The 26,790-nt window shown below is 36.7% G+C and overlaps 1 protein-coding gene across 5 annotated transcripts in view; it reads right to left on the bottom strand.

The window, feature by feature from the left end:
- Positions 1-26,790, bottom strand: part of WASHC4 (WASH complex subunit 4) — a 40,900-nt gene that overhangs the window by 2,120 nt on the left and 11,990 nt on the right. For 3 of the 5 annotated variants that reach the window (XM_075502201.1, XM_075502229.1, XM_075502212.1), the window contains 25 exons: positions 26,226-26,268; positions 25,611-25,714; positions 24,860-24,980; positions 23,223-23,346; positions 22,987-23,114; positions 22,127-22,287; positions 20,118-20,244; positions 18,661-18,786; positions 17,271-17,378; positions 15,232-15,378; positions 15,058-15,137; positions 14,020-14,125; positions 13,074-13,190; positions 11,927-12,095; positions 11,631-11,785; positions 9,991-10,065; positions 9,064-9,168; positions 7,353-7,487; positions 6,504-6,612; positions 5,711-5,777; positions 4,995-5,081; positions 3,987-4,134; positions 2,542-2,638; positions 1,858-2,054; positions 723-816 (listed from right to left, as the gene is read on the bottom strand). In XM_075502201.1, the coding sequence (XP_075358316.1) occupies positions 723-816; positions 1,858-2,054; positions 2,542-2,638; positions 3,987-4,134; positions 4,995-5,081; positions 5,711-5,777; positions 6,504-6,612; positions 7,353-7,487; positions 9,064-9,168; positions 9,991-10,065; positions 11,631-11,785; positions 11,927-12,095; positions 13,074-13,190; positions 14,020-14,125; positions 15,058-15,137; positions 15,232-15,378; positions 17,271-17,378; positions 18,661-18,786; positions 20,118-20,244; positions 22,127-22,287; positions 22,987-23,114; positions 23,223-23,346; positions 24,860-24,980; positions 25,611-25,714; positions 26,226-26,268 (2,930 nt within the window). Of the gene's footprint in view, positions 1-722; positions 817-1,857; positions 2,055-2,541; positions 2,639-3,986; positions 4,135-4,994; positions 5,089-5,710; positions 5,778-6,503; positions 6,613-7,352; positions 7,488-9,063; positions 9,169-9,990; positions 10,066-11,630; positions 11,786-11,926; positions 12,096-13,073; positions 13,191-14,019; positions 14,126-15,057; positions 15,138-15,231; positions 15,379-17,270; positions 17,379-18,660; positions 18,787-20,117; positions 20,245-22,126; positions 22,288-22,986; positions 23,115-23,222; positions 23,347-24,859; positions 24,981-25,610; positions 25,715-26,225; positions 26,269-26,790 lie in introns of those variants that run through there. The other 2 variants (XM_075502221.1, XR_012775865.1) reach the window with 2 other exon arrangements.

Here is a 26,790-nt window from a genome sequence, read left to right on the forward strand (position 1 = left end):
AACTTGTGACTGAACTGCACTTCCATATCTTAATCCTTGGGAGCATTCTCATTTCTTTGAAAATAATTTTCCCATACCCAAAAGAATCTTCCAGAATTCAAGAGGGAGAATATATAAGCATGAATATACAACACAAAATACCTGTGTTACCTAGTCAAGAGACCATATCACAAATCAAGATCCTACCCTTTGAATATAATTCAGTGGTAGATCAAAACATAACATAACCATCTGAAAGTCACCTATAGTATCTGCATCATCCATCTACATAAACTGAAAAACAGCTGGTAAACAACAGGTGAAAAACACCAGTTTATTTCACACCAGCTAAGGTTGTGCAGAAAAGACTGTCACTGTCAAATTTGGTAACTGAGAGAGTAAGCATGATGCTGAAGTTACTGAATTTATTATTACTGCAAGTATGCAGCTCTCCCTGTCCCAGATTTCTTTGGGTTGGTTTTTTTTGTGGTGGCGTTTTTTTGGGGGTTCCCCCCCCTGAAGCCCAGCTTGAAATTCATCCATTCCAAAGAATGCCTCTGTGAGCTGTTCTTGACTCCTCAATCACCCTTGACCCCATAAAACTCTTTCTGGAGTACTGAATCAACCCACTAAGCAAGAAAGCAGCTATGGAAAAAAGAAAAAAAAAAAAAAAAAAAAGCACTTTCCCTACTAAGGCACACTCTCTCATGAGCCAAAATGTTCTACGTATAGCATTCACTCACCTTCTTTCTTTTCCTGGTTTTCTTCTGCTGCAGTTTTATCTGCTCTGAAAAAAATTCTTGCACTACTTAGTGAGAAATAAAGGAGTTCAAATTCCTAGGGGAAAAAGATACAGAAGAGGAGTGTCAGTGTATAAAAAGAATGAATTTGTAGACAGATATAAATGGGATTTTTCAGAAGCAACTAAAGCAACTAGATTTCAATATCTAAGTCACTTAAATGCTTTTGAAAAATCTTCCTCCATTCAAACCTTGTTCACCTGCATTTTACAAAGGAAATGTCAGCCAAAAACATTAAAGGGTAATTTAAGCAAAGCAGCATCAGAGCAATAAATCTGCCTCTAATCCACTGAGGCTGAAAATGAGGTTTGTAGCAGCAGTGAGAATTTGAAGCAATTTGCCTATGGAAAATCATGCAAGCCAATAATTTAAATGACCACAAGCTTGATCAGTTTCTGAACAAGGTTCAGTGATGTGGTTTTTGTAACAGCAGAGGACCAAACATAGTGCACACTTGTGCAAGTCATGAGGACTTATGGGGCTTTATCTATTTCAACAACTGATGTGCTGTTACAGAATGTAATCATGGGTGATTTATAAACAGCCAACTACAGATCTGTCCCATAGCCTCCTCAAATCAAAAGGCGGGGGGGGGGAGTGTGCAAGCGAGAAAACGCGCGTTTACACCACAGATGAAACCTGAACTGCTATGCTTCAAAATTCAAATGCATCTTTCCTCTATTTGACAGCTGGTGCATCATTCAACTTAGTAACTCAGAATTAACACCCAAGCAACTCTGAAGGTTCACAGTGTTATGTAAAATCTTTGTTACAATAAATTTAACCAAAAAGTTATTCTCTCCTATTTAAGCATTTAGGTTTTAGTTGCATTAGATTTCAAACTCCATGGGACAAAGACTTCCAATCAACCAGGTCAAGTTCCTGCCTCACTCAAATATCACAAACGCAACATCCCCTTCGGAAACACCCCAAGTCTCTATACTCTTTTTGCATTGTTGCTGTAGACAATGCTCTATGTTTTTTGCTCTTGATAAGCTCTGTCAGAAAACAGATACCTGAATTGTGATGGGTAAGTGCACAACTCAATACAGAACAGATAAGTAGACCCATGCTATACCTGCAAACAAACTTCCAGTCGCTTGTGGGTAAGGTTCATAGTTTGTAGTAGTTTTTCATCTTGATTAGTGGACTGCACATTCTGTTGCTTAGCTACTGCTCTTATTTCCTTCACATACTTCTCTCTAACAGACTGGAACCAGTGCAGAGAATCAAACTCCTGGTACTGATCCAAAAGCTTCAGAATGTAAGCCACACCTGTAGTCATTAACAAGCCATGTTCCGAAGTCAACATGTAATTTGTAAAACGTTTTGCGAATGTCTTTAATAGATCAGCCTAAGTTGATAATTCCCACACAAATAAAATTTAAATTGCAATTAATTTACAATTAAGTCTAACAGGAAAAAAAAATCATAATAAAGAACAAGCTTCAATTTTTGAAAACCTCACAAATTATCCAAGGACTTGCATTCCTTCTCATCTGCTGAGATCTGCAAGCTTTGAAAGAAACTGGGGAGCACTAACATGCAACAAAACTGTCTGCTCCCATACTCATCTATTCCCGGCTTAGGAGATTCTGAACACAACAGCAGCCCTCAAATCCATTGTGCTGAAGCCAAGACAACCCAAATTTAATTTATGGAATTTTTAATTATGGGAACACACAAAATATAAACAAAACTTTTTTTGTAAATATCCATTATGTTCGCTTACCCAAAGGCTAGTCAGTGTCCTGAAACTTACCCATGGCAAACCCATCATCAGTGAAAGCTGCTCCACTTTTGTTCTTCTTATTCAATTTCTCCTTGCAACTGATTGAATGCTCCACAAAATTGAGGGTCTGAAAGAGTGAAAAGCTGTCTTGGAATCATCAAGAGACACTCACAAATTTTAAAAAGGCATTCACACACATGCTGTTACCTATGAATATAATTCCACCCCCAAAACTATGCTAATTGTGTCTCCCATCATTAGGCATTTTTGTATGAAAACTTGTGCTTTTTCTAGATTTTTTGGGAAGAAAGTAAGTTAAGCTTTGGAAAACATTTGCATATGCATAAAACTAAAAGGTACACCTTAATCTTTGCTGTTCTTGTCAGACTCTATTACTTTGCAATTCTCTTGGTGATTACTAGAGGTAAACATACAAACAAGTAAAGGATAATTAGCCCAGGTTCCTGGAAACCTTAACGATATTAGTGTTTTAAAGCTACGGTATGTTATTTCACTCTATTTAGAAAACAGTAAAAATATTTCAATAGCCTTACATTTACGATGATGTTGAACAATAGATCCAGGCAGTAATATCGAGCGATGGGCATGTGTTTGTATGCAATAACATTTCCATGTCTCAAGAGTAGTATGTACATTAACAACTTCGCAAAAACCTTTGACAGTTTCAAATTTAACTACACTGAAATGCCTTTTTAGAACTAAAATGGATAGTATATTCCTGAACCTGTATTTATCAGAAAAAAACTCCACAAATGGGAAGGAAAAAGAACAAAAGTATTTGTCATGAGCCTTTATTTTCCCTCACTTCTATCACCATGACATACCTGTCCTCTCACAGTCTTAAGTTTATGGCTCATCGACATTCCAAAATTAGTTTCTAAAATGGGATGTTACACATTAATCTGTGTGTAATCTCATTTAGGACTTCAAACTGAACTGCTTCCAAATGCCCAGAATGCTGCACTCAAGTGTGCATCACCTCATTCAGTTGGATTCTTTCTAAACAAAGCTTATTAGCAAAAGCAGGTCCAATTGCCATAGGGAATGCCCCAATTATACTGCATTAGATCATGACATTAAAACCACCTGAAGACAGCTAGTGTGATGTGGAAAGAGCACACACATGAAAAAGCTAAAGAACATGGTTTTAAACCCCCTTCATCCTTGCTGTTCCAATTCCTCCTTTTTCATCTTAGCTTCTCCAAATTTGATTCAAACAGAGAAGAAATTTTTTAAGTTATCTTTTGAGTGCTAGTACATGAATTGATGTAAGCAAAGAAAAACATGGCTTTGGACAACTATCAACAAAGCCACGTTCAAAGCAATTCCACTCATAATCAGGGAAGAAAGTAGAATATGATAATCAACAGCCTAATACAAAATATTTAAACACAAACCTGATCTGATAAATTTTTTTAAAAATACGTACTGGTACACACAATGCAAATACTAACCAGTGGGGGAACAATTATATAGAAGTTCCGCAAATGCATGTTCTTTGGACTGCGGAATTCAGGAGCAAATACATCCACAAGCATTTTGAAGTACTCTGTTCCTTCTGCAAAGTTACGCGTGAGGTCACTGAGGACAGAGTCCAACTGCCTGCAAAGGATAAGCAATGTGTTACCTGGTTTCTCCTAGAAGTTTCCTTGCTTACTCACTCTTCAGGGTAACAACACTCTCTTCACTCTTTGGCTGCACCTACAATCCAGTATTCGGACCAGAGTGTCCAAGGTTACACCCTACCTCTCCAGCCACCTTGAATCATGTTTCTTGATTTAATTTCCTCAGAAAAGGTTTATGAATACTTTCCAAAGGCCCTGCACATTCTAAAAGTAGATGTCAGACACGTGGTGAGGAAAGCTTGTTGGCCTTTAAACCACAAGGATTTTAGCAAGAAACCAGGTTCTAACAGTCTATTAGTACAAATCACAGAATATCTCAAGTTGGAAGGGACCCATAAGGATCATCGAGTCCAACTCCCTGCTCCTCACAGGACTACCTAAAACTAAACCATATGACTAAGAGCGTCATCCAGATGCTCCATGAACTCTGACAGGCTTGGTGCCATGACCACTTCCCTGGGGAGCCTGTTCCAGTGATTGACCACCCTCTCAGTGAAGAACCTTTTCCTAATGTCCAATCTGAACTTCCTGAAATGCCACTTCACATTCAGCATTTTAAAAACAACTGCTTTTATCTTCTCTGCTTTTAAGAGGGGACATGGTATAGTGGTGGTCTTGGTCGCGTTAGGTTTACGGTTGGACTCGATGATCTTATAGGTCTTTTCCAACCTATACGATTCTGTGATTCTGTGAAATATTTTTGCGTTAAATCGGTTGAACTTTTAACACACACACACACACACAAAAATGCAACTAACAGCTGCATTTACAACTTTAAAATTACAATTCTCTCATCCAATCCCTGCCCCAGACCTCAAAAGCATGATGTTAGGGTACCTTGCCGCTTTTTGTGTTTCTTCCGAGAGTCCTTCTTCTTTCACCAGCTCTTCAAAGTTAACGATATCTTCCAGATCAGGAACAAACCTGAAAACTTACTGTTTGTTACTATTATGTTCAACTGTCTATGTTTACTGAAGTATCGACCATAATTTATAAATGTGGTTAATTTAGTCTTCTGGGCTTGAACTACTTGAAGTTATGTTATACCATCTCCTCTCTAGCATTTGCTGCACTTGATAACTATAAGTTTACTATTATTTGCAAGAAAACAAACTATATCTTTGTATGTAAAAGTCACTGTGTTTTAATGACCTTATATAAACACAATCATCCATACAGAAAGAAGCATCAAAGAAATGTCTTTTCCAAGTTCCTCAAGGCTTGTACTGTTTTTCCTTAATGCACCCTCTTGAAGCGATTTAACATCAGGAATTACTGACTTAATTAAGATCTGACAACTTAGATGTACATTCTATTAACTCTTTTGCAGTGTTTTTCCATAGAATTTGTTTGATTTTTGGTGCTTTATGGCGATGATTGTACAGTTCTGAATTCCAGCACTGTTTTTGGTAATTCCACTTCAATGAAGACATAAAAATGGACCTTTTTAATCAAAATTTATGGGGGATGGGTGAGAACCTAGGGAATATCAGCACGAATAGGGAGCAAAGGAATGAGAAGCAAACAGAAAAAGGAAATATTTGTGGAAGTACCTAATTGCACTACTGCAGCAGTGAAGTCCACCAGATCTTATCATTCGTACATAACCCATAGCGTTGCCTTAAAAAAAAAACAACATACACCACACAAAACAAACAAGGAAGTAATTTATAATTATTTAAATATATACACACACACTCTTCCTAACTCCTATAAGCTCTGAAATGTACATTAAAGTTGCCATACAGTTTTGGCAAAGAAACTGTTCTGAAAGCCAAGTTTAAAAAGTTACGTTGAACCCCGGTATCAAAAGTCTATGTAGAGAAATAAAACACAAATGCATCATCTAGCAAGGTTGCGTTCACTTTCCTGACAGCATAAGGGCCAAATAGTACAAACTCTTTTTACTGGACACATTAAACACTTGCAAGTTCAGGTCAGTCCTGCACATCTACAGCATCAATGGCTGAAAATACCACTGTAATGTCATGCGTCAAAGATAGTGCAGCTGGATATATGGCCTTTTCCTGAAATACATGAACTTAAGAGTACTATTTTTTTACTGGGAAATACACTCAAAGTCACTTCCATAACAAAGAAAAGATGAACTTAAAAGGGAACAGGCATCTATGCAAGCTGTAGCTATATTTTGGATTAAGAGATGCAAGGGCCATTTTTGTGTAACTGGATGAGAGTATTTGTTTCACATGGAATATAAGTGAAGTACTTTCCATCTGACTAGAGTTAAATCTAGTTTTAGCCTGAGCTAAAAGTTCAGTTACTGGACTATGGAGACCTCTTTCATTTAATAACATTTATAACATTGTCTTAGATAGCATTTCATACCAATTTGACTTATGAGTTGTCTGAACTGGTCAAGATAGCTCTGGCCATCCGGGGTTATTCCAAGTTTTCTGATGCCGCGGTTGAATTTATCTGCTCTTTCAAAGGGATACTAGAAAAATATTTTAGAATAATTTGTAAGAATAATTACCTACCCTTAAAAAAAAAAATTTAAATGTTTTCATCATATCAATACAATTCTATTTGCAATTTCTTTTTTTTTTTCCTAGAAATTATACACCTGCCTGTCTATATTAGTTTGCAAAAGTCATTTGGCTAAGTCAACTTCTGCAAGCTGAAAAGTGAAATAGAAGTCTTATTGTGAACAAGAAAGTATTCCTAAAAGAAGTAAGTACTTGACATACAAGAAGCTGGCAGCCTATTTTACTAAATGCATTGTGTCTCACATTTTCACGAAATCAATTTTCCAGCATGGAAAAATCATACCCTAGTCCCCAAATCTTGACATACTGGAATAAGTGCTACATATTCACATCATTTTGGATTCAATTTGCATAATCTCATTACTCAAAACTGACAACAACTGTTAAGCATGGTTTGGACCAGAAGTTCAGAACCTCCAATAGACCATAACTCTATCAAATCATCGTTTTCAGGTCACTGAGAGAATGATTTTAGCCAACCCCATATTTACAGAGCAGCCAGAACGAAACAAAGCCATCCTGAATACAGGCATTTCTAACACTGCATTTTACTAGGACAAAAGCTGTCACTTTGTCTGGAGATACACATTTAAATAATAGGAATGTTATGGTTTGGTGCACCTTCAGTCACATGAAAGCAGCGCTTCTTTTAGCCAAGTTACACTCAATCCTTCAAAAATTACTATACCTTATGATCATTTTGATCCTTAACTTCCCTGAAGAATCTGATGTCTTTGATAAGTCTGGATTTGATATGTTCATCATACATGAACTGGCTAAAAATATAAAACTTTTTCCTCAAAAATTGGTAAGTGAAGTTTACCTAGAAGAAAAAAAAAATTAGTCAAATCAAGAAAGTTAGCAAAGTAACAAGCACATCTAGCAACCTATTTTCAGTAGATTCCTGAGTACCTTGTATTTATATGGAACCTTCTATTCAGTTTACTTTGATTTGTTATTCTCAACTTATCTTTTTAATTTCACTGGTTTAAAAGAATAAAGAAAAAACCCTTCTCCTGGAAGGCCTACTCTCTTCCAGGAAGGGCAGAGGGACCAAGGGACAAGTTAGCTATTTCAGTTCAATGACCTGCCCTACATAGCCATTAGTTTATGTCTGGAATATCCTGTACTGTCCCTTTGAAGCAATACAAACATTTCAAGTTGAAAAGGGCAGACAAGCTCAACTTCCTCAGTCAAGCTGTGGAATCTGCATAACCTGCTGACACACCTTTTCACTTCCTCAAAGTTTTCTAAAACACTCTCCCATGAGGCAGAAGCACACTTCTACCCTACGCATCTCAATTACTTCTCATGTCTGCATAAACAACTTTACTCACAACCTGAAGTAAATAAATCTACATCATCAGGACATAACGCGAGTAACGGCTTTTTTTTTTTTTGAGTAACTTAAGTCCCCAAGATTAACTATTCCAGTAACAAGAAGAAAATCATTCTCAGAAGAATAGTGTAAGAGAAGTTATTTCCAATAGTGCAAGAAAGCCTGAAAACCTTATTTTTGTAATCATTTCCACTTTTCAAGTAACAACTTGAGAGCAGGTTCAATATTTCAGCAAGTTCCTTTTTTTTTTTTTTTTGATAGGGCCAGAAGAATGGGAAAAAGAAAACAGCAAAGAGGAAGAAAGAAGCGGAGCAGCACATTGGAAAGCACCAACCTGAAAATACCTTTGGCACTGTATCCAAACCTGAGAACCACAATGATAAATTCCTGCTGCAGCAGGCATGCCACAGGAAGTGCCTTTATCTGCCTTGCAAAGAGGCAAATGCCTTCAGCTCGTTAAAATGAGCGCCTACACTACAGACATCATTAAAAATATTGCAGTAAGAAGAAGTTGCAGTCTTCCAATAAACGATCGGAGATCTGTAGCTTTTATTTCGCAAATTGAAAAGCTGATGTTTCTTAAGCTTAACAATTACAAGAGGAACTTAAAAAATTAACATTGCAGTTCTTCAAGATTCGCTGTAACTGCAGCAAAAGTATCTGTCTACTAAGTGTCAATAAAGAGAAACTTAGAGCATGCTAATTTATGCAGGCAACTTAGAAATCAAAATATTTATTATGCTAGTTTGATAAGTATTGTTTATCTTTACTGATATTCAGAGTACCACGAGAACATCTACATCTTCTCTGATGTGTTTTTAGATCTCTTCATTAACTTTGATATAACAACTGGGAGTGGCATAACTCCCAAGAGATTGTGATATTGATTTATGTCATGTCCAAGAACTGAATTGTTTTATTAATACACACAGAACATTATTATTGCATTATTAAAACTGCACAACCAAATAAACCATTAGAAGATGCAAGAGTTTGGAGGCTTTTGTGCACTATTAAAAAAAAAAAAAAGAAATCCAACAACAGTGCAAAAGATACTCACTGTTGTGTTCATGATTCCTGTTCCATGAGTTCGAATCGAATTAGCAATGTGCCGGATATTGATAGTGTTCAAGTGTTTGTTATTACTTGTTCTTTCAATGAAGATCTGAGGGGGGAGGGGGGGGCAGGATAAAGTTATTTACCCAAAACCGATTCTGTAATAAGTTATCAATCTAGGTAGCCCATATCCTACTTCCGAGAGCAGCTAATAACTGGTGATTAGGGAAAGAATCAAGAAAATACAGCATGCATACAATAAACTTTATCTGGTAGGTTCTTGAATTTCCGCAATGCAGTGATTCAACAATTCCAAAGGAGATGATGTACCCAAACTCCCATATTTATTGAGACTATATCCTACGTTAATTGGTCTAAACTCTTTTGGCACCTGTTTGTACTTTTGGCCCCATTATATACCATGGCAATGAGTTCCACTACTGAATTATGTGCTATGAGGAAAAAGTACCTCCTTTTCTTGAAGGAAGCCGCTCATTTTTGTAGTCGGCCCCTCATTCTCACACTGTGAGAAACCACAAAGGGTTGTTCCCTGTACATGTTCCCCATGTCATTTACTGCTTCATCTCTCTAATAACCCATTTTCAGATACCCTTTTTTCAAGCTGAAAAATCACATACTTAGTATGTCCTTATATAGCAGTCAGTTATCCTTGCTGCCTTCTCCTAACTTCACTGGAATATTTGACATGCAGTGATCCTATGGCACACCATACTCAGAATACGCTTAGAGAACATTCTCCGAGACCTATCTACAGCATCCCCAAAGATGTTTTTCTAGAGCAGCAATAGCTATTTTACAGCTTGTTATTATGTATTTTCAGCTTGAGTTTTCTTACACACACACTACTCTGCACTTCTCAATCCCTTCAAATCAGAGACAAATCCAGGAAAAAGTATGGGATATACCTTACCTGATTATTCAGATTGTAGAGGTAGCGGGATACAAAAACATGAATATTTCTCATGATTTCCAGAACATCCAGACCCTGAAACAATATTATCTATTGAGAATTATTATGATAAAAATTCTCAAGAACTACTGACATGCCTAACGACTAAAGTGTGTGAATACTATTTCTGTAGTTACTTGAAAACATTTTAGAAAGCAATGGTTTTGCTTTGCAAAATGAAGAACCTCTTAATTTTTGTTCAATGTCTGTAAGATAATGCTTAGAGGAGAAAAAAAGCTCAGCTCATGTTTGTAAATTTACACTTTTGCCTGTTTTTTTTCCAACTTTCCCTGAAAGTAAGGAATCCTCCAGTCTATTCCACAAGCCCCAATTAAAAAAAATAAAATAAAATTGAGATTTGGCTGTTCTCAGATTCCAGAAAATGGAATCTTGCCTTAGAGATTTCTATAGACACATAGATTTCTACAAAGACATAAGCAACTAGCTATTTTTTTTACATTGTTTTGCCCAACCTGCCCAGAAGACTGAAGTTTTATATGTACAATTTAAGTTTTACAATTGTTTTGCTTGAAGGAGTCACTTTAGTAACACTGTGCATACAGAAGATGCTATTTAATCTATACACTCTATTTCCAGGTGTGTCAAGGATTTTATCAGGATTTTGCTGGGGCTGAGGGGGAATGGAGTGTGGGGTGTCTTTGTTTTGAAGTAAAGCTCATACCAGAATGAATGTTATGAAACCAATGTTGTGAAATGATTTAATTCTTTATAACAATGTGATGGCCAAATATTGCCAGTAGAAAGCCAAAGCCAGAAACAGAAGCTAATCCACTGCACTTTTGTACAAAGAAGCAACTAGAGATTAGTTCTATGCCCTCTTTCAACTTAGGAAGACATAGACATCATGAACATTAGAAAAAAGAGGCTGCATTTCTAAGAGCTTTCACCACTGTGCTAACCCAAATGAGGGAATGAAGCTAACGGCCAAAAATATCCAAGATACTAAAACTCTTGAAGGAGAGTCTTCAGAAATATGCAAGTTGTATTTCTTTTGCACCAATCCTGTAACAGTGAATGCCTTCACAATTAACTTGATGAAACTACAACTTTACTCGAGATGTAACCACGTTTAGCAGTTTCTAGGAGGCTCTGAGTCACTCTCCTATTAAGCTAAACATGGATGTCCCAAAGTCCTCCATGTCCAGCCTATGAAACAGTTTCTCTTGATGATCACTAAGCAGAACCTGCTGAGAAGCAAGCAATAAACCAGGGAAAAGACCCACCATTCAAAGGTCATTCCAGACTTGTGACAGTTGTATTCCAGATGTATTGCTTGCCAAATTGCTGACACTGAATTTTGAAGAAACATTCTCTGACTTTGTATACCCAATTGCTTTTTATTAAATCTTATGTTAAAAAAAGAATGATATAAGTCCAACATGAAATTAACTGGTACCAGTATTATCTCCAAAGGTAGATAAAGATCCTGTCTCAGAAGACAACCAGAAATTAAAGGTCACTTTTTCCAAACAGTTCTCTAATCTTGGGTACTTTCATTTTAATGACTCAGTCCTTTGAATAGCTAGCTAGTATGACAGTGTAATGGAACAAATAATACTCATATCCTCTGGGCACTGTACCTGTTCCAGAGTCTGGCTAGGAAGATGTGCTTCAGTCATACTTAAACCATAGCGTTGAGTTGCTAGGTTTCTCATTTCACTGTAGGTGGCCCAGTCATGAAGAGCTACAGTCGTTAAGTTGTAGAAGGTCTTGTCCAAATAGTGAGTTACATAAGCTGTAAACACATAAAAGAATGAACTAAAATAGTACTACCTATTTAGTTAGGGAGGTGTGGGAAAGAAGTGAAAAGATATACTAAGCCAAAGTGTAAAAGAGATTAAAAATAATGGAATCAAGAAAATATATAACTCCTCACCTTTTATGTCAATGAATCGATTGAAAAAACGTATTGGGTTCAGAAAGAAGAAGTGAGCTAGATCCTTCATACCAACTCTGAAGGGGTTTCTGTCATCCAGTTTTAGGTGTGTATGGACTGATAGACGCAGGTCCTTTTCTATCTCTTTACATAATTTGTCCAGCAAGTGCTATTTGGGAAAGTTTTTTAAAAAAAAAGAAAAAAGTCACATTCAGTGTCCGCTTACAATGCTCTGTTAGCAGAACTAACATCTCTCTCCAGAGATACATAAAAGACTGATTAAACTAGTGAAGACAGCTTTGTTTTGGCAGGGCCACACAAGTCAAAGTGAATCAGTACTTGGGAACCAGAACAATATTTAATTCCTGTGTTCTTGTTCTAGTACACAATAGCAAGAAAAAGCTACACAGCTCAGAAAAGGTAAAGGTTTAGCCACCTAATGCCATTCTGTACATGATTAAAATTTCCACGTAGGAGTTCAACACAATTTTAACTTAAGTATTCTCACTTCTCATCTTAAGGGGAACTAGGCTTAGGGCTATCTATCTAGATAATAAGACCCAAATCAGTGAGGAAGAGTCTTGCAATAAGCAATTTGGCCTGACTTTCTGCAGAATATGTAATGTTTGGTTTTGAACTAGTCAAACAAAAAAAGAGTGGTTCAAAGGTTAAAACCTAGGACTTGGGAAATCTGAATTCACATTTTCTCTCTGTCAAACATCCTTCATAATTCTAGATAATAATTCACTAAAGAGGCCACCTACATTTACAGAGCCTTCATTACTAAAAGCCATGCATACATACTAAGAAAAGTAGTACTTATTTTAGGCATTCATACAAGCAGAAGCTAACCTGACAAAAAGCACTCCTCTGTCTGCATAGTCAAATCTGTAACTGAAGTTTTGCCAACTTACGTAATTTCGAGTGCAACATTTTCATGTTCCCAGCCAACACGGATACCATTAACAACAGGTCTTAAATAACCAAAATCATCAGTGAAGACTTTTATTTATTAAAAAACTTCACACCAATCTGAAAGGTCTCTGTGCTATTTTTATAGACCATATCAGGTTTGGTACAATAGATGCTGGCCTATAAGATATTCCAAGCATAGTGTTGCCTTTAATTTCCATTCACAACAAATTACCTCATTGAGCACTTCCATGATTTCTTTGTCATAGCATTCCAGAAGCACCTCGTATGATTCCAAGTGTCTTGCATGCATCATAGCAGGTACACAGTCCCGTAGTGCACTAAACATATACTGAAAAAAGAAACTATTATGCTTAACCAACAGATTGACAGACATGTCAACAGCATCTCAAACAGCATTCAAAGCTAACAAACAAATCAATATCACTAGTCTTCCCACTTTCATAAAAACAGACTTCATAAACCCTACTGAAGTTTCCTGTCCTTAATGCGTTCATCTGAAGTATTTAGTTACTACTGATCCATTTACTGGAAGGTCACAATTATTAGCTATTTCATCTGAAATTATTTGCACTATAATCATTTTAGTACTGTAATTGACCATGGCATGCACAATACTGGAATAGATGATTGATTTTTATCAGGATTAGTATGCCAAAGCACGATTCACTTCTGCAGCAAATACTTGCTACTTCAAAGAAGGGAGGAGAGATGGGGGGTGGAAAAATCTACAGGACAACTATCCCACACAGCATCACTGAACACAGTGATATGTGCTTTATAAATACGTAACCCAATGTGGAACAAAGACTTTTAATGTTCAAGCCTAGCAAAAGCTTTCATTTCAAATTAGAATGAATGAAGAGAGGAACAAAGAGACAGGCACACACACAGAGACCCAGAGTTAACAACTAGCAACCTGAGATTTTTAGAGCAATCTAACAGATATACTTTAATTAGATTTAGAACAAAGACTGCTTTTATATTCTCCAGATTGAGAAGAAATTTCTGCGTTGGTAGTAACTCTTGCCTGCATTTTACTTTTTTTTTTTTTTTGAGCTTTTTCCTTAAGAGTTTAAGTCTAAGCTTTATCCTCTCTTCCTCTAAATTCCTCCCACTACAGTGGCTTGTTAAACTAAGTTACTAACATGATTACTTACATGCAGTCTAGCAGAATCAACAGCATTTTCATACACATCATCTAAATAGATTGGAAAGATTGCTCGATGCCAGTATAAGAAGCAACAGTCACATTGTGCTCGAACTCTAGAATACAAGATTACTTATTAGACACAGAATTGGAAGAAGCCATTCTTTTAATACAGTGATATTTATTTTAGTGTGTTTAAACTAAAGATAACTGCGTTTCAAGCCTAAGTTTTACACGGTTACTTTAATGTTCCAGATGCATTGTCCTTCATAAGAAAGTTCTTGAATAAAGAACTTTTTTTCCCCCCCTTCTTTTCCACTAGGCTATTTATAAACGAAAAGGTATCTGCTTAAGAAAAAAGGTTTACTCAGTCTCTGAAAGAATTAAGTGTTACATTACAGCAAAATCCTAAATAATTATTTTCTTATTGCATGCAATTAGTATCCTAGAAGTCAAACATATATTCTAAGTTTCTCCTGTAAGTCAAAAAAGAGAAACAGGCCTCTCCTGATACAACCTGTGTACAACACTTATCCCAGGAATTTATCCCATGAGTCACCCACTGAAGGTCTTTGTCTCTCTCCATAAAGTATGCATGGAACCCAGATATTAACTTGGCTTTCAGATAGCCAACATTATGGAAATTGAGTGCCCACTAAAACTACAGCAGCAGTAAAACATGGTGTCACATGTGAACTAACCACCTGATCTCCCAAACAGACAGGTATTAACTCATAATTTTTGGGTTTGGGTTAAGAGGAAGACTTCAGCTTACCATAAAGTCAAGCCATCCAAGAAAGTGACAGAGTTTCTAAACAATCAGAGAAGCGGATTACCTAACTGGCAACAGTTAGGTAAAATATGACTTGCCCAGAGACCAGCAAGCTTCAGGCTTAGCTCTGGAATTCTTTCTGTCCATCCCTGGTCTACAATACATGCAAAAGTCACCACCAGCATGCAGCTACCAGATTTTGCAATTCACACAGTGAAGATCCAGCTGCCCCAGTGACACTACACTGCCTTCTATATATCACGTGCCACTGCTTACCGCTCTGTAAGTTCACTGATCAAGTCTAGTTTTTTCAGAACTAACTGAAGGGGAATGAGTTCTTCATCTTTAAAAGTTTTCTGTGCAAATAAAAAAAAAAAAAAGACAAGATTGTATTTATTTAGAAGATACTACACCAAATAAGTAAAGGTCTGGAACAATCATGGCACTCACCATCTGTGTTCCCACACTCAGTGCAAGGGAAACAATTAGTCGCCTCTGTTTTGTACTTGGCCCATTGAGGGTGTTCTCGGCCAACACCAAAGCAGATAGGACATCCAGGCGTTGCTCACTGTATTTTTTATCAGAAATGACTCTTTTCTTGATGAGAGAAAGACACAGAAATTCAGAGAAAAGTTACTTAAGCCCAAAAGCAACAGCTTACCTCTTCTTTCCAAAGCTTATGGACTTGTCATAAATTGAGTGCTTCTGCAAACAAATTATGTTTTATGAACAGAGCTAACCAAATCCAGATTCACTTACTCTGTCAATTCAGTGGTATTACCTATCTATACACTTGGAATATGTGCAGTTCAGCACGAACATGGGTCAGGTCGTACAGTATACAAATACTGTGCAAGCCGCATGTGACTGCATGCCAATTTTATTTCTAAGGTACATGTAATTTAAAATTTTTTAATTTTTTTTTCAATCAGTGACTCCCTGTTGTTGCTAACAAAATCCAGTTTATAGCTGAAGAGCCAGAAGAAGTATAAACATGGTAATAACGATGACTTGCAATTTTCTACAAATTCTAATTTATCAGAAAGATTAAGTGCAAAAACATTTGCATGAACAAATTAAGGGAACGAAGTCCTCTGGCTAAGAAGTTGAAGTCACAGATGTATTTGTGAGTAGCAGCATAACTCAGAAGAGGTACAGTTTCATGTGAGTAGCAGCATAACTCAGAAGAGGTACAGTTTCATGGAAGAGTTAAAAACAATTCTAAGTATGTTCAACATGAAGCTCCTAACCTTACATGCTAAAGCTATGTTCAGTATATGCCTTAGACTTTACACCACTTTGTTTCTAAGTGGAGCAGATAAAAAAAGATTAGTACTAACGAACTCCTGTATTTACCAGCATTTGCCTCTTACATCTTTTCTGAAAAGTAGTCAAAATATCAAGAATTCTTCACAGATGTGTTCTTTTTGATATCCACTCAATACACAAGTCTCAGCATATTTCTATGCATTTAAAAATAGAAAAGGTTATGAAAGTTATCTAAATATATGTGAACAGTTTGTTTGAAGATACACAGTTTTTCTTAGTAGCTTTGAAGCTTGGAACTTCTTCAGTTCATGTTACTCCTGATACACACACACACACGTATATATCAGCTTTTTAGAAGTACAACTTTTTTTGCTTATGTTAGAAAATATGGAGATGCCAGATATGTAAGTTGAGATTACAGCCAAATTTCAAACATATCAAACTTCCAATATACGTAAGTCTGTTATAATTGTAATCCATTTAAGTGAGCATGGTCAAAACAAACAAAAAAAAAATTAAAAGGAAGATTTAACAGCTGCACTGGTATCAATAGCATCTCCCCTTTGTAATTCTGCTACTGAACGTGATGAAAGAATAAAACAATCACTAATACATCAAGAACAGTTATCTCATTTTCCCATTTGCCCTGAATTCAGAAATTCAAGATCTGATAAGCAAAATGTGCGGTAAACTGATCTTGTTTATAGAAAGATATAATATGTAGAGATTACAGTGTCTCCCCATCAGAAGCCATTTCACCCCACAGAGAAATAGTGAATTTATGCCTGCATTAGATTCCTGTAAGCCATCGTGTATCAACCACTGCTATTTTGCCAAGCAGACAAAGATTTAAATAAATAACAGCCTGTTTGCTTAGACCTGTAACAGATTGCTTTAAGAATGTGCATCAGAAAAGAGGTAAGAAAAGGTCTGTTTGCGAAAGTCACTAGAAATAAAAACTAAAAAGAACACAAGATGAACATGACAAGGCTTGCAGCAGTTTAGAGGAGAGGACCCATTCTTGGTCAAAAATAGATAGCTATCTATGCTGTACAGTTTCTAGGGCAAAGCTCTGACCTACTGGAAAGCTTATATATCTGTTGATTATGATAAAGCAACACTACAGATTTTTGCAAAAGTAAGAAAAATAATTTAAAATGAAGATTTTTTTTTAAATGCTTAGCTAAGAATTATTAATTATTAGAACTTGGATTACATACCTTGGCTACAGAAATAGAGTGAAGAGCCTGATATTGCAGATGCTGAGCGATGTGAGTCACAGAATCTGCCACAACCATACTTCTGCGGTAAAACATGTGTTCTATTGCCTAAAGTCAATACCAAAACACAACAGTTCATGTAGTTAATGACGTTGTTGCCTTTAGAATTTGGCTTTACGCTGGCAGACTCATCCACACTGCAAATACAGACTCTTTCCACTTTGTAATGCACTGTTAGTAGCAGTTGCAATTAACCCTTAGAAACAGAAAATCAAATCATTCAGGAGTTTCAAGACTGTGATGTAAGTTCTGTTGGTTTTTGGGGTTTGTTTTTTTAAATAATCCAGCTCTGTTCAACGTTGCTTTCTGAAGTTATCTCAAAACAGAGTATTTTCCTTTTGGAAAAAGTACCAGAAGAGGTACAAAGTCCTGCACCTGGGGAGGAACAAGCCCATACACCAGTATATACCGAGAGCCATCCAGCTGGAAAGCAGCTTGGCAGAAAAGGACCTAGGGGTCCTAGTGGACACCAAGGTGAACGTGAGCCAGCAGTGTGCCCTTGCCACAAAGAAGGCTAATGGTATCTTTGGCTGCATTCAACAAAGTATTTCCAGCAGGCTGAGGGAGGTGATCTGTCCCCTCTACTCAGCACTGATAATGTCACACCTGGAGTATTGTGTCCAGTTCTGGGCTCCTCAGTACAAGACAGACATGAACATACTGGAGAGAGTCCAGCCAAGGGCCATGAAGATAATTAATGGACTGGAGCATCTCACATATGAGGAAAGGCTCAGAGACCTGGGATGGTTCAGCCTGGAGAAGAAAAGGCTGGGGGGGTAGGTGTGTATGGAATTTTATCAATGTATATAAATACCTGAAGGGAGGATGCAAAGAAGATGGAGCCATGCTCTTTTCAGTGGTGCCCAGTGACAGGACAAGGGGCAGTGAGCACAAACTGAAACACAGGAGGTTCCCTCTGAACATTAGGAAACACTTTCTTACTGTGAGGGTGACCAAGCACTGGCACAGGCTGGGTGCCCAGGGAGGCTGTGGAGTCTCCATCCTTGGCAACATTCAGAAGTCATCTGGACACCACCCTGGGCAACAGGCTCTAAGTGGCCATGCTTGAGCAGGGGAAGGTTGGACCAGATGACCTCCAGAGGACCCTTCCAACCTCAATCATTTTGTGAAACCAACTAAGGCAGGCAGTTAGAAGGTAAAAAAAATCAGTTCTAGCCTCCCAAATCTCCTGTTCTCTAACCAAATCCACTCTTGAACAAAAAGCCATGTAAAAACATGTCCCCACTCAGTTGTGGAGGTTTTGGGGGTTTTTTGGGGGGTGGGGGTGTTTAATATATGATGTTTGATCAGTCTTCACCCAGTGACCTACCTTCAGAAGTTCTACAAGTCTGCAGAGAGCTTTCACCGAGGTTTTGGTCATAGGTTTTTGCATTGACATGTAGAGATTCATTGTAGTTTTAATGATGGTGCTAAGACTGTATGCATAAAGAAAACCCTAAAAATAAAATGAGTAAAGGGAGGGGAAAGAAAGAATTTTTTCACAACATATCATTCAAATAAGTCCTCTCTGTTTTCTTTTATAAATGACAGAACTAACATTTGCCCCTTCACACTAGAGAACCTACCACTCCACCTAATAAGCAAGCCTGAGATCCCAAAGCTGAATGAGACCCTTTTATTGGGCAGATGTTATGGAAGTGCCTACAAGTCATTAGGTCACCTGATCATTAACCTCTTCTAGAGCCATTCAAATTAAACATAGGTCAGTGAATTAATCACACAGCCTCAAAGGTCTAATAATTTCAGACCTATTGTAAACCCACCAAACAACTCCCATCCCCCCTAAAAACAGCCTGTCACAAAACCAAACTAAAACTTCCAGGTTCCATGGAATAAATACACTGACAGTATTTACACAGTTCTACACTGTCTAAATAGAACTGTCCATCCCGCAATAAAAAAGCAATAATTTCTAAATCAATGTATGCTAAGCTTTTAAATACAATGTTGATTACATACAGCGTGACAAAAATGTTATTCAACTTATTTAAAAGGAAAAGTAGTAACAATAAAAAAAAGAGACCAGGAAAAGACAGGAAGTGGTCTAGGAACCTCAGTTTGCTACAGAACAAAATTTACATAAGTCCAGTGCAAATAACTCAAATATAAAAACCACAGATCCTAGTACGTGTATGTCTTTAGATACAGAAGATTCAGGATCATGCTTTTATCACACCCCTATTTTCATCAAATTTCTGTCAGGCAGATAGACACATATCAAAACTAGCAAAAAATAAATTCAGAAATAAGATGCATCTTACATTAAGACTACATGCTGTTAGTAGGCCAAAAGAAAACCAGCTGCCTCGGAACGTAGTAAGATTCTTGCAAAGTACCATCACTAGGCAAAGCACAATGAAACAACACAAAACCTTTACTGGAAGTATGTACTGTGCTAAATAAAACTAAATTAAGACACCGGTTCAGTCCAACTTATGTACCTCATGACTGACTCAAAAGGAAAAAAACCCAAAACCTTTACTACAGAGGAAATGAAGCTTTCTTGATTTCCTAAGTCAAGAGAAAATTTCAAAATTTTAGCCACTGAATATTTTAGTCAGATTCACTTCCCCCACACGCCTTATAGAAGTACCTTTTACAGATTTACTTGAAGGAGTATCTACTGGGAATTTGAAGTTTTAGAAGAATTCCCACATTGTAAAATAACACACTGATGATCACAGAACCTCTGTGATTTCTTTTTATGTTCAACAATTTGCACCAAAACATCAGTTTGCTGCATCACCACATTAAAAGACTGCACACCTGGATGAAGACATTGCAGCGGTTAGAAAGATCTTCTGCAAATTTATCCACGCGTTGCTCCTTTGACAAGATAGACTCCATTTTCGTCATCCACGAGCTCACAAAAACATAATATGACTGCATATCTCTGGAGAAGGAAAAAACAATGTTGCTTACTTCAAATAAGAAAAGTATGAGGATTTTCTTTTCTCTTTCCAAAGCTTAAATTCTTCCAAGGGAAATATGTTAAATCTTCAGTCCATAAAGTAATAACTCCCCATTCCCAAAAGTATCAGAACCTCATACTCATTTACATTTTAATTCTGTATTTGTAAGGATTAGTCTGCCAATTATATCTGTACAAACATACTCCAAAGAGTCAAAATCATCCAGCTTTCAAGAGAACAAATGGCCCTTTTAGCAGTACATATACTACACTTCTTTAAATTAAAACAGTAAATAAAACTGCTAGAAAATGCTTTAAACACTAGACAAAAGTCCTACACTTATGTTAATTTTTTCCTCCAAGTTTGAATGTTTATATATTTATATATATATATAAAAAAATAAAAATAAAACTTGTTATTACATCAATGCCAAACAAGACTGCTCTTAAATAACATAATTCTCCAGAAGTTAATCTGCTTGGATTACACTAGTTTTAATTAAATGTTTAATTAGAGTTCACTTTTAAAACTTCTGTTTATTCTATGCTACAGAATTGTGACACTGCAATATTACTTACTATAGCAGTTATAGCAGGAATGTATTCAGGTCATTGATTATGACATAAAAATTACACTTCAAAGAGTACTCAATATTTAAGGCAACAGTCCAATTATCAAAGGCAATGTAAGAACTTATAAAAAGGCAAAAGAAAGTTATTGGCAGAATTCAAATCAGGAGATGTAAAATCTGCATCGTATTACAATATCCTCAAAATGTCTGTGAATACCCAGATCTTTCTTCAACCTTTTCTTAACCATAAGAGCTGCAAGACATGACTTGTACCACTGCCCAAGACCAAAAGCAAAGCAGTAGTGCAATTATGCTCCATCCAGGAATTAAAGACCAGGAAAAAATTCAGTCAGAGCTCTTGACACTTCCTGTGAATGTAGGACATAAACCAGGAAGAGGTGGATTGATACAGAAACAGGGCAGTAGTGAAAATAATCTGCCAGAGGATCATGTAGACATGGAGTTGCTTTTCCCCCTTCCCTCCTCCCCTCCAACCCAGTTCTGCCAGCTTGCATACAGGGTTGGAAGACAACCTGCAAAATGTAAGTTTTTACTTCTATTCCACAGACTCCATTTTCCACCTTCTTGTTTTAGTCTGCAACATAAACAGAAATCTTAGCCCTGTTATCTCCCTATGCAGTGCAGCACACTTGTTCGTAAGACTGACAACTAAAAAAAAATTCTAACTCATCTTTAAACATATTTTAGAAAGCACTATAGAGAAGGAAGTGACCTGCAAACTACATGCAGAGCACAAAAGAAGAGAAGCCTTTTCAAATATAGATAATTTCAAAGACCATTAAACAAGCAATTAAAACAGTCATGAAGAAAGAAATGCTGGCAAAGAAAGTATCATCAGTGAGCAGAGAAGAAACCCTCTAGAAGCCTACTAGCAACTTATATCCATGAACACACAGAAAGCAGAGAGCCCTAACAGAAAACAGAGCAGCTCAGGTTACTAGACACTAGTCTTAAAAAAAAAAAAAAAAAAAAAAGTTGAAAGTATGGAAGTAGAAATAATTGAAACAATCAAAGATTTAGAACTGCCAGGAACTTTGTTATTTTGGTGACATAATACACATTTTTCTGAAAGCATGACATGAAAAAAGCTTTGTTTTGACCAACACTTTTTCAGCAACACTAACACACACATATTGCTGCAGTGAAATGGAAAAGTTGTTTAACACCACTGCGCAACACTACACAACATGCTAGTACACTGAATGAAGAAACCCACGTGTTCATAAACTGTTTGCCAAACATCACCATGAAGCAGTATTTAGGAAGCATACTTGGTAAGTGACTGTGCCTTCTGCTGTAGAAAATTCTCCCTTTGCATTTTAACTGTGTGAATACTTTTCTTGTCGAGAAGTTTGGCAGCAGCTGGTATCTTCTGAATCAGAAAGTTGTCAGCAAACCAGATAATGTTAGCAGTTAATGTGATGGCTGGTACCTGGAGGGGGGAAAGAAAAAAAAAGGAGGGGAAAAAAACTACAAGTAGCAATAAACATAAGTAACTACAACAAATACTATGCCACCATGCATGTTTCTTATGCCTCTTTTGAGCCATAACACACAATTCAGTTTATTTCTGCATAACTAGTTTCTACAAAATATTACGTTCGCATTAAAAAAGGTTTGTCCCCCTAGAAGTTCACTAAGGACACCATGGGCAAAGTTATTACCACTCTCAGTGATTCTAAACAGAATGAAAGAATTTAATAATTTCTTAATACTACCTGATATGAAAAAGCCCCAATCACCTTTGGACTTGGAGGTCTTTCAAGATACATGTTTATAGCCGAGGTCAAAACCCAAAGCATTTATTCGCTCCCACAATGTTCACAACTCAAACAATTTTTTGCCCTCAGTGTGACGTTAAGCTTGAGAAGAAACATTTTAATGGTAATTTCAAGTTATTTTACCTTGCTGCTAAGTGAGTGGACAGGTTTTTGGAGCATCTTTAAAAGAAAAGGGGGGGGGGGATTATAAGAAGTAGAAAAATCTTAATTCTGCTTTCTGACTTGTTTTGGTAAATTGTGTGTTTTCATTTCCCAAGTCTTTGCTATGCTATACAACTAAGAAAATTATCTACTTCATTACTGAAGATTTTTTCCTCTCTTAATTATTGACAAAAGAATAAAGCATTCACCTTTTTACAGACATCCAACAATGACTTGTAAAATTTCTTGTCTATGGTCCGAAAAATCTGGAAATGGAGTACAAAGAGGCCACAGATGCCCACATATTTATCTCTCTGGTCAATTTCTGAAGGTTCACCTGCAGAAATACACCAAAAAAATCCTTTTTTGAAGTCTACTCCCAGACAAACAATACAAACGATTTAGGAAGAGAGAAGCTGGCAGGAGAATCATGAGTTTGCATTACCAAGTTTGGCTTCAACATTTGCAAAACTTGTGCGAAGAGTATAAGCAAATTCTTCAGCAAACGTGCTGTTCTTCGACACTGAGACTCCACCATTTACAGAATCAAATTGTTGCTCTATACAGGCCTGAGCAAAAAAGCATAATGATAATGCCATGAATTTGGAACCTTAAAAGAATACTGATTTTGCAAGAGAAGAACACTGCAAAAGCACATTGATTTATCTCTTATAGCACTAACCTGAAGTTAGTCTAGAGTTCACAATATACAGATTTTTTAAGTACACTTAAATTATTTAGTATAACAGAAAACATTAAAAACATCTCTTATACATAACATTCAAAAAAACATTTTATTTACTTAACATTTCTGTTAAGGGGCATTTTTAAAGAAACCACATGATGTGCTAGTGATAAGAAACTAGATGCATATTTGCATTATTACATTATATGTTACTACCTGTTCATTAACTAAACAAAATTATCATGCAAATTGCTTGTAGGATGTGGTTCATGAACTTGTAGCATAAAACCCCCACACCACTGGTGGCTGTTTGAAATTACCAAAAAACACACAGTGTTAAAAAAAAAAAAAAAAAAAAAAAAGACACACACATTTCAGATTTTCTAAAGATATTAGAAAAGTCTTTAACGGAATTGTATTTAAGAATATTTTTCATATACTTTTGTTAGGAAGGGGCGTTGGCAGGACAGGAGGGGAAGCGTCCTGAAAATACAAGACAAATCCTACCGATGCCTCAAACATATAAAGACTTTGGTCTTTGTACTAATGCAACGCTAGAGAAATACAGATGAAAAACGGATAGCTGGTAGCAATGTCCTTTGAAAGACTAAGCCAAATTGTGTTTAATTATTTACTTACAATTTCCCTTTTGGAGGCTTTTACAGAACAAAACCTTCTTCCCCATGCCATTTAAGATGTAACAGTAAGAACTGAGCAACAGTTCTGTTCAATTGACTCTGTGACCAGGTTCAGCAACACTATCCTCTGCCCACTATGCCACAACATCCAATTTCAGTGTCTCAAATACACACTTTTCTAAAAAAATATGACTTCTTGTATGAACACATTTAAATTAACTGTATTGAAAAAGTAATAATCCTTCTTGTCCACCTGTACACTTGTATGTTTCAGGGCTATACACCACTGAAGTGGTACCCCATGACAGCTACCTGCCTCATATGCTAGGAATGAGACAAAATATGTAACAAGAGGTCACACAACATATTTTCAAGATGACTGAGGAGATTTTAACCTGCAGCTAAAATGAAGTGGACCTATGCTATGTAAGCCTGACCACTATTAAAATTTCTGGTGAAAAACAAACTTCCTGATAATACACAGTCTTAATCCCAAGCTGTCTGCATTTCTTTAATTCTGCAAAACAGTAAGCATTAATTGCTACCATTCAAACCCTGGCACAATTCTAGCACATGAGAAGAGCAAGGAAGGATCTTACAATAGAGCCTTTTTTTTTCGCCCATGCAAGAGCCAAATTCACACATCACTGTATCGAGAACAAAACAAAATAAAAAACAAACAAACAAAACATTCTAAAAAGAGCATCGCTTTAATGTAATAGTTTCCCCTATCATACTTGGGAACATTAATTTCATTACCTGAAATATCATTCCATCAAGTAACTGGCATTCCAGTTTTAAGAGCAGCTTTTCAAATGGCTTCAGTTTATCTTCTTGAATTCCAAACTTAGAAGGGTTGTGATGGACAGATTTTAGCAGCCTGTAAGGAGTAGGTGTGGAACACGTACATACAACACAACTAAAACACGCTAACAGTTTTATCATATCCCGTACTATTTTGATAATAGAATTTAATTGCCCACATCTGTGCCCAGCAGCAACTCCAAAATTAAAAAAACCCCAAACCCACTAGGTCTGAATAAGCCATTTGCATTTGAGTAACTCCCATCTATTCAGGTTTTCAATGAAACAGAGTAGTTATTGCGCTAATTTAACTACCTTTGTAATTGTTGACTCTTTAGCTTTTACTTAACATAGTGTTCTTGCTTAAATCTGTATGCCTATCTCCATGATCAATATGGATAGTCGTAGATCAGTTCTGTGCAAAATGAGATTTCTTATTGAACATATTTTAAACCGCACCAACCATAACTGTTTGTCAAGATGCTTACCACATATTGTAAACGTAACATTCAGCACTTTAAAAACTTACTGGTGCTGTTAGAAGTACAAAGTGGGAGCTTAGCCCTGCTTTTCATTGAGGTTTCTGGAAAACTCTCAGGGCTACCAAAATCCACATTCCCACACTGACTTTCTTGGAACAAAGACACACACACATGCTTTTATCTTTTATGCTGTGGGAGTGTGTTTCACACCTTCAGAGACACACCTCTTATACATGGTCCAGTGATCTTTCAGAGTGGCGTGATTGTCAATTATTTCATCGAGAGTGATTAAGACTGTGAGCAACTCTCCCAGATGCTCGTACATTGCCTGTTTAAAACAAAAAGATAAGGACTGCAGTTACTGAAAAGTTTATTACAGTCATGTGTGGCAAGTAAAATTTCAGTTCCTTTCAATATATTACCAGCCAACAAGACATCAGCTAGAGAGTTAAATTGGAGATTTCTTGGTTTGGTAACTTAAAGATTTAGTATTTCTTGTAGTGACACAAGGAACTTTGTGTACAGGCACAACTTTAAGTTCACTGATCTAATTTGACATTGAAGGTAGGATTTTCAAAATTGTCTACATGCAGAAGCACATATTGCACAGAATGAGGGAGCAGGCAAACGTTTTTCAGCTAAGAAAGCTAGAGTATGAGAGACATGGAGATATCAGCCCTTTCCACATAAAGGCCAGAAAAAGCTGATTAACAAAATAAAACCTTTAAAGGAGATTGAAAGTTGTATTTGAAATTCACTTTCTTGCTGCTTTTCTCAGGATGAATCATCAAGACATACATATACTAACATAAGAAAAAGGGGCTCCAAGTCATTCCCACCTGAAAATGAACTCCAGACGTCTCTATAATTTTAGGTGCATTCCTGTAAACAAAATAAATATTTTAATGCCCTTTTAATCCTTAGAACACAGCATATTTATCAATTCTGTATCACGGTGTGTTCTTTGTTTCTTGGGGTACATTTTTCTTCATTAACATAGTAACTTCAGAAAACAAAAGAATTCTCAAAATCTGATTAGAAGTATACACTATGTGAAATCCGTGTGCTATGATCAAATTTAATATTGCATTTTTAAATGTACAGCATGTGACTGGTTCAAACCACCGACTGCACTCAGTGCACATGTATATCGGCATTCCCAATTCAGTTATGCTAACAGCAAGTAGCCTTAATACATACAGCCTCGTGGCCCAAAAGTATAAAATCACTTCACATATTTAATCAAGCCATGTCCAAGCTACACATCCAGCCTTGTTCATTCAGCACCATGCAGAAAGTCTACCTTGTGCTGCAGTGTAAGACAACAAATAAAACTGAGAAGAATGATGCTATCCTGTCGGGGGGTGGGAGGTGGGGTGGATCAAGAGCCTGCAATTATATTCA

Source organism: Mycteria americana, chromosome 1, assembly GCF_035582795.1.
Source record: "Mycteria americana isolate JAX WOST 10 ecotype Jacksonville Zoo and Gardens chromosome 1, USCA_MyAme_1.0, whole genome shotgun sequence".
Lineage (NCBI taxonomy): Eukaryota > Metazoa > Chordata > Aves > Ciconiiformes > Ciconiidae > Mycteria > Mycteria americana.